Source organism: Phaseolus vulgaris, chromosome 4, assembly GCF_000499845.2.
Source record: "Phaseolus vulgaris cultivar G19833 chromosome 4, P. vulgaris v2.0, whole genome shotgun sequence".
Taxonomy (NCBI): Eukaryota; Viridiplantae; Streptophyta; class Magnoliopsida; order Fabales; family Fabaceae; genus Phaseolus; species Phaseolus vulgaris.
Window position 1 is genome coordinate 9,617,708 of NC_023756.2, and position 11,413 is coordinate 9,629,120.

At 33.3% G+C, this 11,413-nt stretch overlaps 1 protein-coding gene across 1 annotated transcript; it reads left to right on the plus strand.

The window, feature by feature from the left end:
- The first annotated feature begins 499 nt into the window (after positions 1-499).
- Positions 500-11,141, plus strand: LOC137837212 (uncharacterized). Its single transcript, XM_068646140.1, has 15 exons — positions 500-567; positions 912-1,087; positions 1,178-1,224; positions 2,779-3,043; positions 3,272-3,615; positions 3,723-4,008; positions 4,102-4,169; positions 4,461-4,712; positions 7,982-8,057; positions 8,333-8,409; positions 8,518-8,567; positions 8,785-8,869; positions 9,885-9,983; positions 10,221-10,563; positions 10,933-11,141. The coding sequence occupies exons 2-14, from the start codon at positions 931-933 to the stop codon at positions 10,437-10,439; spliced, it is 2,025 nt and encodes a 674-aa protein (XP_068502241.1). The 5' UTR covers positions 500-567; positions 912-930; the 3' UTR covers positions 10,440-10,563; positions 10,933-11,141.
- The last annotated feature ends 272 nt before the right edge of the window (positions 11,142-11,413 follow it).

Consider the following 11,413-nt stretch of genomic DNA (forward strand, 5'->3'; position numbering starts at 1 on the left):
AGACCACTTAACTATATATTTTTTTTGTAAAATTTGGTAAAAATAATCTATATAGTTATAATTTAGTAGTTGAATTGACAAAATTTATATTCTATAAAAAATATTAATAATGTAACAGTTATTTTAAGTTATATCGATATAACTTAATAATTAAATTAAAAATATTCATTTTATCCGCTTATAGCAAGTGGAATTTAGATAGTTCACAACTAACTTTTACATCATTTACATTTTTAAGAATTTATCTTTCTAGATAAATATAAGGTAGGTTTGGTCCAACTTCTTTATAAGAATTTTTAAAATAAAACTGAGTTTTCCCATAAATTAAAAAATAATTTATTGTATAAGTTAATATAGAGAAAATTCAATCTATAATTTCTCTTAATTCTTTTTATCTTTTATAAAGTAATTTTATTTTATAAAAAAATATAAGTTTGATTTTTATTTCAACCTGCGTAATTAACCTTGGTTAAAATCAAAACGACAGTGTTGTATCGTGTCGTTTTATCATCTAACCGAATTACATTGTTGTCTTGCGACCGTGGAAAGGGGCAGTGCAGTTCTAAGGTGAGTTTTGCTTCTTCGTTCTGTTGTTCAATATTGGTAATAAGTAGAGAAAGAAACAATAACATTTGCAAGATTCAATTTTTTCTTAAACTCACAACAAAATTTTCATTTGGCTGGAAAACTTGAAATATTTCTCACTTTACTATCACACTCTAATTTCCTCAAACGTGGAACAGTGTTTATTTATTTATGAAGTTCGATGTGACAAAACGTGTTGTGTTAAGTTCAACTGTTATGCTAGTGTATCTGTGTTGGTTCTTTTTGTGAGTGCTTGTGAGGGTTTGTGGATGATGTATTGGACATGCAATTTTCATTGTTCGTTTAATTGCGCTTACAACTTGCAGCTTCAATCTTGGGAAATTGATGATGGGCCACCTTGTGAATCTTCTCCATGGAACTGTTCTCTTCAACAACTTATGTTTCAATGACTTTCCCAAGTTCTTTAAGCAAAAAAGATATTCTCATACTGGAAAATTTGCCAAGTTTCATAAGTTTAATGGAGCCCCATTGGCTTTCCAAGGTTGTTTTACTTAAGGATTCTTTTATTTTTCTTTTGAAGTTTGTTATTTGTTTTCTGTTACTGTGCTTTATTTGAAGTTAGTTTTGACAGGCAGTGGGGACTTAACAAATCATGTTGGGAACTTGTTTAACCACAAGGTAAGATACATAACAAGTCCTTTTTGTGCCACAGTATTTTGTTCTGAATCTGATGATATTTCACCATTCTAGGATTCAGTTTGTTATAATAAATGCCTTACTCGATGAATACAATAAAGATGCTTCTAGAGGAATGCCTTACTCTCGTAAGTTATAACTGATAACTATGTAGGAAGGGAAAGAGAGGGAGGGAGGTTGAAAGTCAGGGAGAAAGAGAGAAAGTAACTGCAAAAAGTTTGGAGGCGCACACTAATTGTCATTATTATGTCTTTTCTCCGGTAGTAAAGGTTGTTGGACATCTATGGATGATGAGAAAGAGCTCAGACTTTTCTTTTATAGAACATAGCTATGCAAATATATAACTTTGTAAGTTTTAATAGGTTGGCACCCCAAGTTATATCAATCATTTGCAGCATACCCAAAGTAGAATTAAAAATAAAAAAAAGAGATATAAAATAAATAGCAGGTAGGAAGACTATCGTAAGGAGATAACCTATGAAAGTTAGATTAAACCTATCCCTGAAAAATTCATATATAGTAAAATCCGGTATGGTATCTCATCACATACTACACTATGTTCTAAATGTATTTCTGAGAAACTTAAGGTTTCTTTTTGTCTCTCTGATGCATTTTTTTTCTCTTACCAACTCTCCTAAATGTATAAGCACAAGCCCATTATCATACCTTGCGGGAAGCAGTAGCTAGGATCTTACTCCTGACCTACAGGTCATAACAGCTTGATGCATACATAACTTGACCCTTGTGCAAAACCCTTTGGAGTTTGAACATGAAGTTGGGACAAAGCATAACCTTTCATATCTTGTGCTGAAACTCACTTTAGTTATGAAGAACAAGGGTTACAACGTACAAGGAATGAATTCCTCGTGTGTCGTGATCACTTGGTCACCATGGTTTTGATATTGCATGGACTAAATATTCTAAAAGCTTAGTATGTTAGGTGCATGCTCAAGATTGATTTTATATTCATAAATAATAGCATGCGTAGTGGTAAAATATCATGCTTACTGGTTGTTGGCATTAATGTGTGTTAGAGATCCCGCATCTACTAGGTATGTAAGTGGAGGACAATGCTTACCCCTTAAGCTAGGTTTTTGATTGAGTTAGGCCTAAATTTAAATTTTAAGATGATATTAGAGTCTATCCTAACGATTGTTGTTGTCGGGTCTATCAGGTCACTTTCTATCGGGCTTTCATGAGATTGCATATAGATATCTAGTCTTGTGACATTTGAGATGTCCACTCCTTAGTTTGAGGGGTGTGTATAGAAAATTCACATCAACTATATATACCCTTATACCTTGAGCTAGTTTGAGGCTTGAATTAGCCATAAACCCAGTTTCTAAGTAAGTAGAACTAAATATGTTGCTGTTGTTTGGATCTAAATTTTTTTCATTCGATGTGGTATAAGTTTTGTGTTTTTGTTTTGATGAAATAAAAAACCAGTGAATCAATCTTCGTTATTGTATTCTTTCTTGAACAACATTATTTGTTTTTTCTTTGTTTTGGCTCTAAATTTTATGGTTTTACTGTTAGATTTACTTTAGTAATGGTGGAGAGTTGAATGGTATTCCTCATATACAAACTCTTAGAGAATTTCCTAGGGAGGAGCTTTTTGGAAAAGTTGTCATGGTCAGATTTGATTCTAACATATTAGTCAAGAAAGTGTGTGACAAGAAGAATCAATCAGTTTCTAATGCAGTATATACAATTAAATATTTGCACAAAGCTGGGGCAAAGATCATCTTGGTCAGTGATTGGAATATGAATACTCCAGAACATCACACAGATTCAGTTACAGGTACTTTCTTAAAGGCTTTTTGTTCAATCCTTGTTGTTTGTTGCCATGTTTAGCTATTGTGTCATCAATTGAACTGCTTATAGCAATTCTAGTTTTATTAAAGGGTGGAAAGACAGAAGAAACTACTAAAAAGAAACTGTAATCAATGCGGGCAATGGAATTAACATATGTCATTTTTTTATGTAAGGAAGCTTCCATATTGGATAATTGATGATCTCTATGCTGTAGATTTCTTATCAGAAGTTCTTCAAATACAAATTGTTCCACTGCATACCATTTATTTTAAGAAGCAAGCAAAGATGAATAGCCTTGAGAAAGAGAATATCCATCTTCTTGGGAATCTTTCTAATTTCAAAGAGGAAGTTGCTAATTGTTTGGAATTTGCTAGAATATTATCATCAGGAGTTGATATCTTTGTCAATGACTCCTTCTCCAACTGTCATAAAGTTCTGGCATCTACTGTTGGTGTTACCCGTTTCTGCTATGCCTGTATAGCTGGTTTTCACTTTGAGGAGCGGCTTAATCTACTGAAGAATCTTGCAGAAGCCAGCAGGAAGCCATATGTAGCAATTGTATGTCTCTTCTGTTATTAGTTATAATCCACAACTTTTACATTGAAGAAAGTCTCAAGTACTTTTATTGATAAATTTGTTCACTATTTGTTTCTCTTGCAATCCAGATTGGAGGGGGTAATCTCTATGATAAAGCAGCTTCCTTTCAGTTCTTAGCTTCCAGATGCCAAGGGTTTGTTTTTGTGGGTATGATGTCATTTCAAGTAATGCACGCATTAGGAGTATCAATTCCTTGTGATTTAGTGGACCGTAAAGCAATTAATGAAGCTCTAGATATAGTGAGACTTGCTCAAGATAGAAACGTTCAGATTCTGTATCCAAAAGATTTTTGGTGCCAGAAAAAGTGCGATCCAAAGCAATTACAAGTATTTCCTTCTCATGGAATTTTGGATGGTACGCTATTCTTCAAATTGATAAGGGGTTGTGTTCTTAGACATTATTTTTGTTCAGCAAATAAAGTTAATCCAAAATGTGATTTTTATCTAGATTGGGTGCCTGTGGACCTAGGACCTGCATCATTGGATGAAATCGGTTCTACACTTACAAATTGTAAGGTACTGCAGTTGGTTTATTTTCTTAATATGTATTAAAGAGTCTTCAGATAACTATCGAATTGGGATTGATTTATCATTTCTGTCCTAGGGAATGTTTTATTAAAATGGGCATTTGGTTCTTGCATCTTATCTGCTGCTTTTAGTTTGAATTTGTGCATGTAATCAATATCATGCAATGACTTTAGGTATTGGTAATGGATAACAGTGTCTTCATTCTAAGAAAATTTATTATCTATACATTTTGAAATGTAACAAGGCACTACATAACATTTTTATTTGAATCCATTGCAGAAGATAGTTTGGATTGGTCCGGTGAAATTTGTTAATTCAAGTGAATACACCAATGGGGCTTCTAAATTGACAAGAATTCTAGACAAACTAGGCCAAAACAACTGTGAAATAACAGTTGTTGGAGCCATGGCAAGCAAACTAGTGAGACAGGAAAAAAGTTCATTGTCCTTTATAAATATAATTGAGAATGCTTCTGTTGTATGGGAATTTCTCAAAGGAAGAAAGCTCCCTGGTGTTATGGCTGTCGACAGGGTATGCCTTGATAAGAACTATTTCTTACCACTCTCTTCCACTAAATATTTCAGGATAATAATGCAATGTATGCTCAAAATATTTTATTGTTCAAAACTACCTTGCATGCCTCTTGAACTTGCACTGTTAGTATTTTGCCGCTGGAATTTATGGAGAAGACTCAGTTATTATATAATTTATATTCATTATTTTGTGAACTTTTTCTAACAAAATAAAACATGGTCATTTTAGTCCATAACCAATACATATGAATGATGTTCCTTAAAAGCAAATATATTTTTGTTGTTTGGTGAACTTATTTCTAAATTGGACAAAATTTTGGTACACAATAAAAAAAAGTTATTTTTCACGGCATGTTGGAATTGTTAGGAACCAAAAGAAGAAACCCTAACACACTATCACTTTCTCCACCAATATCTAACAAAAATAGTATATAGCCATTCTTGTGAATGATTGCGTTAGTAGGAACCAAGTCATAGATAAACTCATTCTAGTGGTAAACTTTGACCTTGATTTTCTTTTCTCTCCAATGGCTACCTCAAATCCCATCCCTTTCGTGCCTCACTCTTTTCTCAACTCTATAGTTGAGAAACTCAGATGACTCAAATTATATTTGCAACATCAAATCAAACTGTCACAAAGTCGCTCAAGCTTCAGAGGTTTGTCGTTAACCCATTGATTCCTCCTAGATAACTCACTGATCAAGATCCCGATGCTGATAATGTCATTCCTACATATTAAGTTTGGAAAGTTTAGGATCAAGTGTTGCTTACCAGGCTTCAATCAACGTTGTCAAAATCTTTTCTCTCTCAAGTCATGGAATCAATTCACTCATATCAAGTATGAAATAAAATCCACGAATACTTCCATATGTAGATGAAGGCACACACCTGTCAACTTTGTAGGAACAACTGGCTCCAGAAGGGGGAGCATGAATGGAGCCTGAACTCAATTTGCAGTTGATAAAGAACACACAAGGATAGTGTCTAACAAGCAAAGAGAAGAGAAAAATAAGACACAAATTTATACTAGTTCACCCTACCAGTCTCCTTAAGCAAACTGCTTAATAGCTTTCACTAACCAAAACACAAACCTCTCCAAGTACACCGAGTATTCTCACCTCTCCATATACACTGAGTACACAAACCCTTCTAGGTACAATGAGTATTCTCACCTCTCCAAATACACTAGTCATAATCTTCACCTGAGACTAAGACCTCTCAACGTATGAGAAAAACACTCTCAAAGAGAGAACAATGAAAGCTCACTGGGTATATTTCACAAAGTGAAGGATTTACAATGGTTCACAACCCAATATACTAGACGCTCTATTTACAACATATGTGAATCTTGTTCTTAAACTTTTCTATACAATATGATTTTCTAAATCATTCTTGTTGTTCTTTTCTTCTTGAACTCCGAGCTCTTTATATAGCCTTAGAAAAGATGATGGTTGAAGCTTGTAAATTGAAAGTCTTTAAAATTGCATTTCATCATTTTGGTATTAAATGCTCCAAAGGAAACTTCTGCTATGAAGATTTCTTGTGCGTCTTGAATGATTATTTGTTGATGTTGGACTTTGAAATCTTTCTATACTTGTATATTTTGAGCATTGAAGCTTGAATTGAATATACTCAAAGTTTGCACAAATTTCACACTGTAGCACCTTTGTTTTTCCATTAGATGCTTCAGACTTTATCTTAGATTTAATTTATCAAAACATAATTTCGAACTTGAATCGAAACTGTCTCTTTGTTTTTCAAAACCTTTCTTTGTTAAAATTGTATTTTCGAAAACCTTCTATCTCTGTAAGATTTAAGAATGTTTGATGCATATCAGTATTTTAAATAGGATATATTTCATTCAAATAGAATCGAGAATGCGAAGATATTAAGTTTTTGAAAGCCTTTGTTTTAGTTTTGAATTTTGAAAACTTTCCAGAAAAGCTTAATAGGATGTTTGACTGAAATTTTGATTTATATGGAATTAATAGCATTAATACAAGTTTTGAAAACATTCAAGGATTATTAGAAAACATTTTTAGAGTACAAAGATTGAGTTTAGAAACTTCCTTGACGCATTAGACTATTTATGGCAAAAATGAAGACTAGACCGTCTAACACGAAAACAAAGACTAGACCGTCTTACATGTTGATGTCTTTGAGACTGTTTAACACATTTTTCTGAGATAATTTAGTAGGTTGAGGACCAATGAGACCGTCTAGCACGTCTAACATAAAGAGACCGTCTAACATGTTTAACATAGTGAAACTGTCTAGGACGTGCATAGTGAGACCGTCTACCAGGTTAATCATTGTGAGATCGTCTAGAATGTTAAAACTGTAGACTTATCTCACTCTTTTGAACACAATGAGACCGTCTAACAAGTTTAACTCCGAGGGACCATCTAACAGGTGTAACACTGTAGGACTATCTACAAGTTTAATCTCAATAAATCGTTTGATGTGTCTATTTTAAGTTTTGCACATGAGGTAGCTTTGTCATAAAAGTTAAACACACCTTATAGTATTTGTTATCATCAAAAGCTTCATAGATGAACTTATTCTCATAAGACCGTCTAGTGGGATATTAGACCGTCTAATACTGTATAGTGCCTTAACAAACTTCACTTTTATGCCATCATAGAGAAATTCAAAGAGAAAAAACTAAACTGAAAATGGAGTTTTTCATTTCATTTTTAACTCTAAAAATTTAATACAAAGGGAGCATTTATAGAAGCTTCCCTTAGGGCACGGTTGTGCAAAGGCTGGAACAGAGTAACAAATCTTATAGAAAACAAGAGAATATTCTATAATACCAAGAATTGAAAAGAGAAACAAAATAAAGATTTTTATTGAATAGAATGAAAAGATCAAGAAATAGGAGAGCACTCTCTCCTTCAAGGGTTTTCCCTTCACAAAGGATTTCTCCTCTCACAAAGAGCTAATGCTCAATCTACATAAGTGAACTACTTTCCCTCTTTCTCCTTACATCCTACTGTCTATTTCACTCATTAACCCCCGAACTAACTATCAATATCCTAACTGTATTAACTAACTCCCGCATTCCCATAGTCCTAACAGAATGTAATTGACATGTAGGAATTAGGAAGATAAGGTCAATATTGATATTTTAAGATGAACGTAGTTAACGTTGCAGTATTTCATTTAATCACGCTGATGAAACCGATCTTGCTTTAAGCATCTTAAAGTGTCTAAGCATTTTGCGTGATTGATATTATTACTGCTTATGGTAGTTACATGTTGCAGGGATACCCTTCTGAAATCAACTGGAACAGCATTTATTCTGACCCAGCTCAATCTCTGGTTGTTGATATTGGAAGTGGTATTTTTTTAAATTAATGTTCACTATGCTCGTAGCTTATAAAATTTTGTAACTAGAAACATAGCCTAAAGTTCTCATGCACTATAAAACATATTAACAGTTGATGTGAATGTATTCTCATTACATAAATTTTCTTTTATGTTTAACCTAAAATCCTTTTATAAAATTCCCAAATTCTGTAATAGAAGAAGAGGGAGGATGGGACTCAGACAGCAGATTAGATAGAAAACTTGTGCTACTGGTTTTTCCCTGACACAGTTTGCTCTTCATTACAGGCAATGGGCTTTTCCTTCTTGAAATGGCTAGAAGGAGGCAAGATTTAAACTTCCTTGGTTTGGAGATCAATGAAAAGGTTTTCTACTCGTTATGTCCTCTTCTCTCACTTCTACCCTGTTTTTTGTTTTCCATACTAGGCTTTTTACTTAATTATTTTCCTTTTTCCTGTTAATATCTTTTTCAGCTTGTTTTGCGCTGTCTGGATTCTATTAATCAATATGACATAAAGAATGGGTAATTATGTTGCTTTCATAGTACAAATTGATGCAACATCTTGAATTTAAATTTTATCTTGGTTCAACAGCAAGGAATGACACAAGAACATTCTGAACTTATTACACGGACACATGGAATTATGATCATATGTTACTAATTAGAGTTCCTTCAAGGTTGAAATTTAATTCCTTTGTTAAACTTTCTTAGCTTTGGTTTCCTGTTTTCTCTATTTTAGGTACTTTGTTGCTACCAATGCAACATCAACATTCCGTTCTATTGTTTCTACTTACCCAGGAGAGTTAGTTCTTGTCTCAATACAGGTCAATAAATTAAATTTTGTAATATTTTGAATTATTACATTACATTTTGACTGTTGTGGGTCTTTTCTTTGCTATTGATGCTACCATTGCACCAATGAACGAATTTGCAGCATGCTAGCCCTGCTATTAATTAGTATTGACCACCTTTTTTTGGCATCATTCATCTTGTGGCATTCTATACACACTATTATCACCAATAAGCAATTTCTTTGGCACACGAATTGTTTAGCAGTCAGCAAGCTACTGTAGAGATGTACTGATGCTGCTGTCATTGCTGCCAATTCTCTGATGCAACCTAGCCAAGTGTTTGTGTTGGAAAGTTGTCTTAGTTGCAGTCATTCCTAACGCACCTTAGTTGTAATCTTTTTGGGAGTTGTCGTAATTGCAGGCTCAAGGGTGATGGTTTAGTCTCACATTGACTAGAAAAGTGACTTAGATAGAACTTATAAAGCTTTTTCGGTTCTTACCATATTAGCTAATTTTTCAGGGTTCAATTAGATCTTAAATCCAAATCCTAAGAGTTTGCTACCCACATTTTTCTCACGACATCATTAGAAGTTTCTTGCATGATTGGCATTCATGGAAGCTTTGATCATTCTCTGTATATTAGACTGACTGAAGTGTCTTCTGTTCTCGAGTTATGATGTCCACAAACTTCTAAACAGTTGCCAACCTGATCATTCTAGTAATAATACTGCTAAAGCCAAAATTATAATAGCAGTTATTTGTGCCCTGATTTTGCCTTTTCCTTTTCAAATTTTCTCACAATAAAATGTTCATTGTTTGATGTCACAATCTTCCTATATGATTGGTTAACCTTTGAGAAAATTTGCTATCACTATAAGAACTAAATTTTGTTGGAAAGACAAGTTTAGGGGGTTCCAAACTAATTCCTTATGGTAAATGAGGTTCTATGAATTTAACGCAATTTAATGGTAACCAAATTTTCTGTAATTTTCTTCTTTTCTCCGTCAACTGCTTAGCCTTAATCTCTATTCTGGCTTTATTTCTGCAGTGTCCAAACCCCGATTTCAACAAACCTGAGCATAGATGGAGGATGCTTCAGAGATCTTTAATTGAAGCAATAGTGGATCTTCTAGCACCCAATGGGAAGGTAATTAGACTTTGAAGGATTTCTACTAGTGCAGTTGACGGGGTCAGGTCTCCCCCATTAATCTTATATAAACATAATTGCTCATCAGATCTGAGTGGGAAGCCAAACCTTACAAAACTAGAAAATATTTCCTTTTCCTTTTTAGTCACATTTTGTTGTGCTGAGTAGCGACTTCATTCTTTGAATAGTTTGAGTTTGTTAATATTGAGGCTTACTTAGAATATTGACATTGACCAGATCTATCTGCAATCTGATGTAGAAGCTGTGACAATAAGAATGAAAGAGCAATTTTTGAGATATGGCAAGGGTAAGCTTGATTTGGAGTATGGACAAAGTGAGTGGCTTGAGGAAAACCCATTTGGAGTAAGATCAAATTGGGAAAAACATGTTCTAGAGCGCCAGGCCCCTATGTACAGGATGATGTTTTCTAAATCATCTGGTATTAGGGAAGTTTAGAGTTGCTAAGGATGTAATTCAGAATCTGTCTGATACATCAACTCTTCAAAGGGTTACTATTATTTTGCAGAATCTATCACAGAGCTAATGATTTCTCCACGCCGGGGCTGTGTTGTATTTGTAGGTAATAGGAGCATTACACATTTCATTTTCAGCTTTCTCTTGACTAAATAGTGAATTTAGTTCCTGAAATTTCATCTTGTTATTGTATTAGTTCTTAAAACTAAGAAAAACTCAAATCAGTACTTGAAATATTTGAGTTTTATTAAGTTCCTATAGTTAACCCCTTTTTTTCTTTTTGATCCTTAGTCCAGGGACTGAAGTGATAATAATAACATATTTTTAGAGATCAAAATTAAAAGAGAGATTAATTTTGGGAACTTAAATAAAACCTTTAAACAATTCAAGGACTTGTTTTGAGTTTTTCCTTAACTTCAGGAATTAATGGCAGTGAGATAAAATTGTTAATTTTCTCTTTTATCTTTGATTTCAGGAATTAGTAATGAATTCATTCATCTCAAGTATTCTACCAGCTTTTGCAGTGATGAACTTCCCAACAGATTGGAGAATGCAGTGGAAAATTATTGATGAGAAAAGTCTAATGTTCCATAAGGGATTCCATTGTATGGAAAATATTATTTACAATGTGGATATGATTCCTTAACTCCAAGGTATTATGGTATGATATTGCTCGCAGGAACATGTTACTGTGGTCTGAAAGATACAAATTCGTGAAGGGAATGCTAAAACCAACGTTTTTAGATGACAGAGGTTGTGAAAAAAGATAAAATGGAGAAAAAATAGTTTAATTTTTATGTATTGGCTTAATAAAAAAAATCATCTTATGACACTTCAAATAATTATTATAAAATTAAGAAATCTGCGTATATTATTTGTTGTAAAATGACTATCTAAATGATTAAGTTCTTAAATAACAGAACGATGAGTGTTTAAAAAAGAGTTTCTTGATTTAT

Coding starts and splice junctions, on each gene's coding strand:
- LOC137837212 (XM_068646140.1), top strand. CDS start 931: ATGATGGGCCACCTTGTGAATCTTCTCCATGGAACTGTTCTCTTCAAC. Junction 1,225..2,778: donor GGAACTTGTTTAACCACAAG/GTAAGATACATA, acceptor TTTTACTGTTAG/ATTTACTTTAGTAATGGTGG. Junction 4,713..7,981: donor GTGTTATGGCTGTCGACAGG/GTATGCCTTGAT, acceptor TACATGTTGCAG/GGATACCCTTCTGAAATCAA.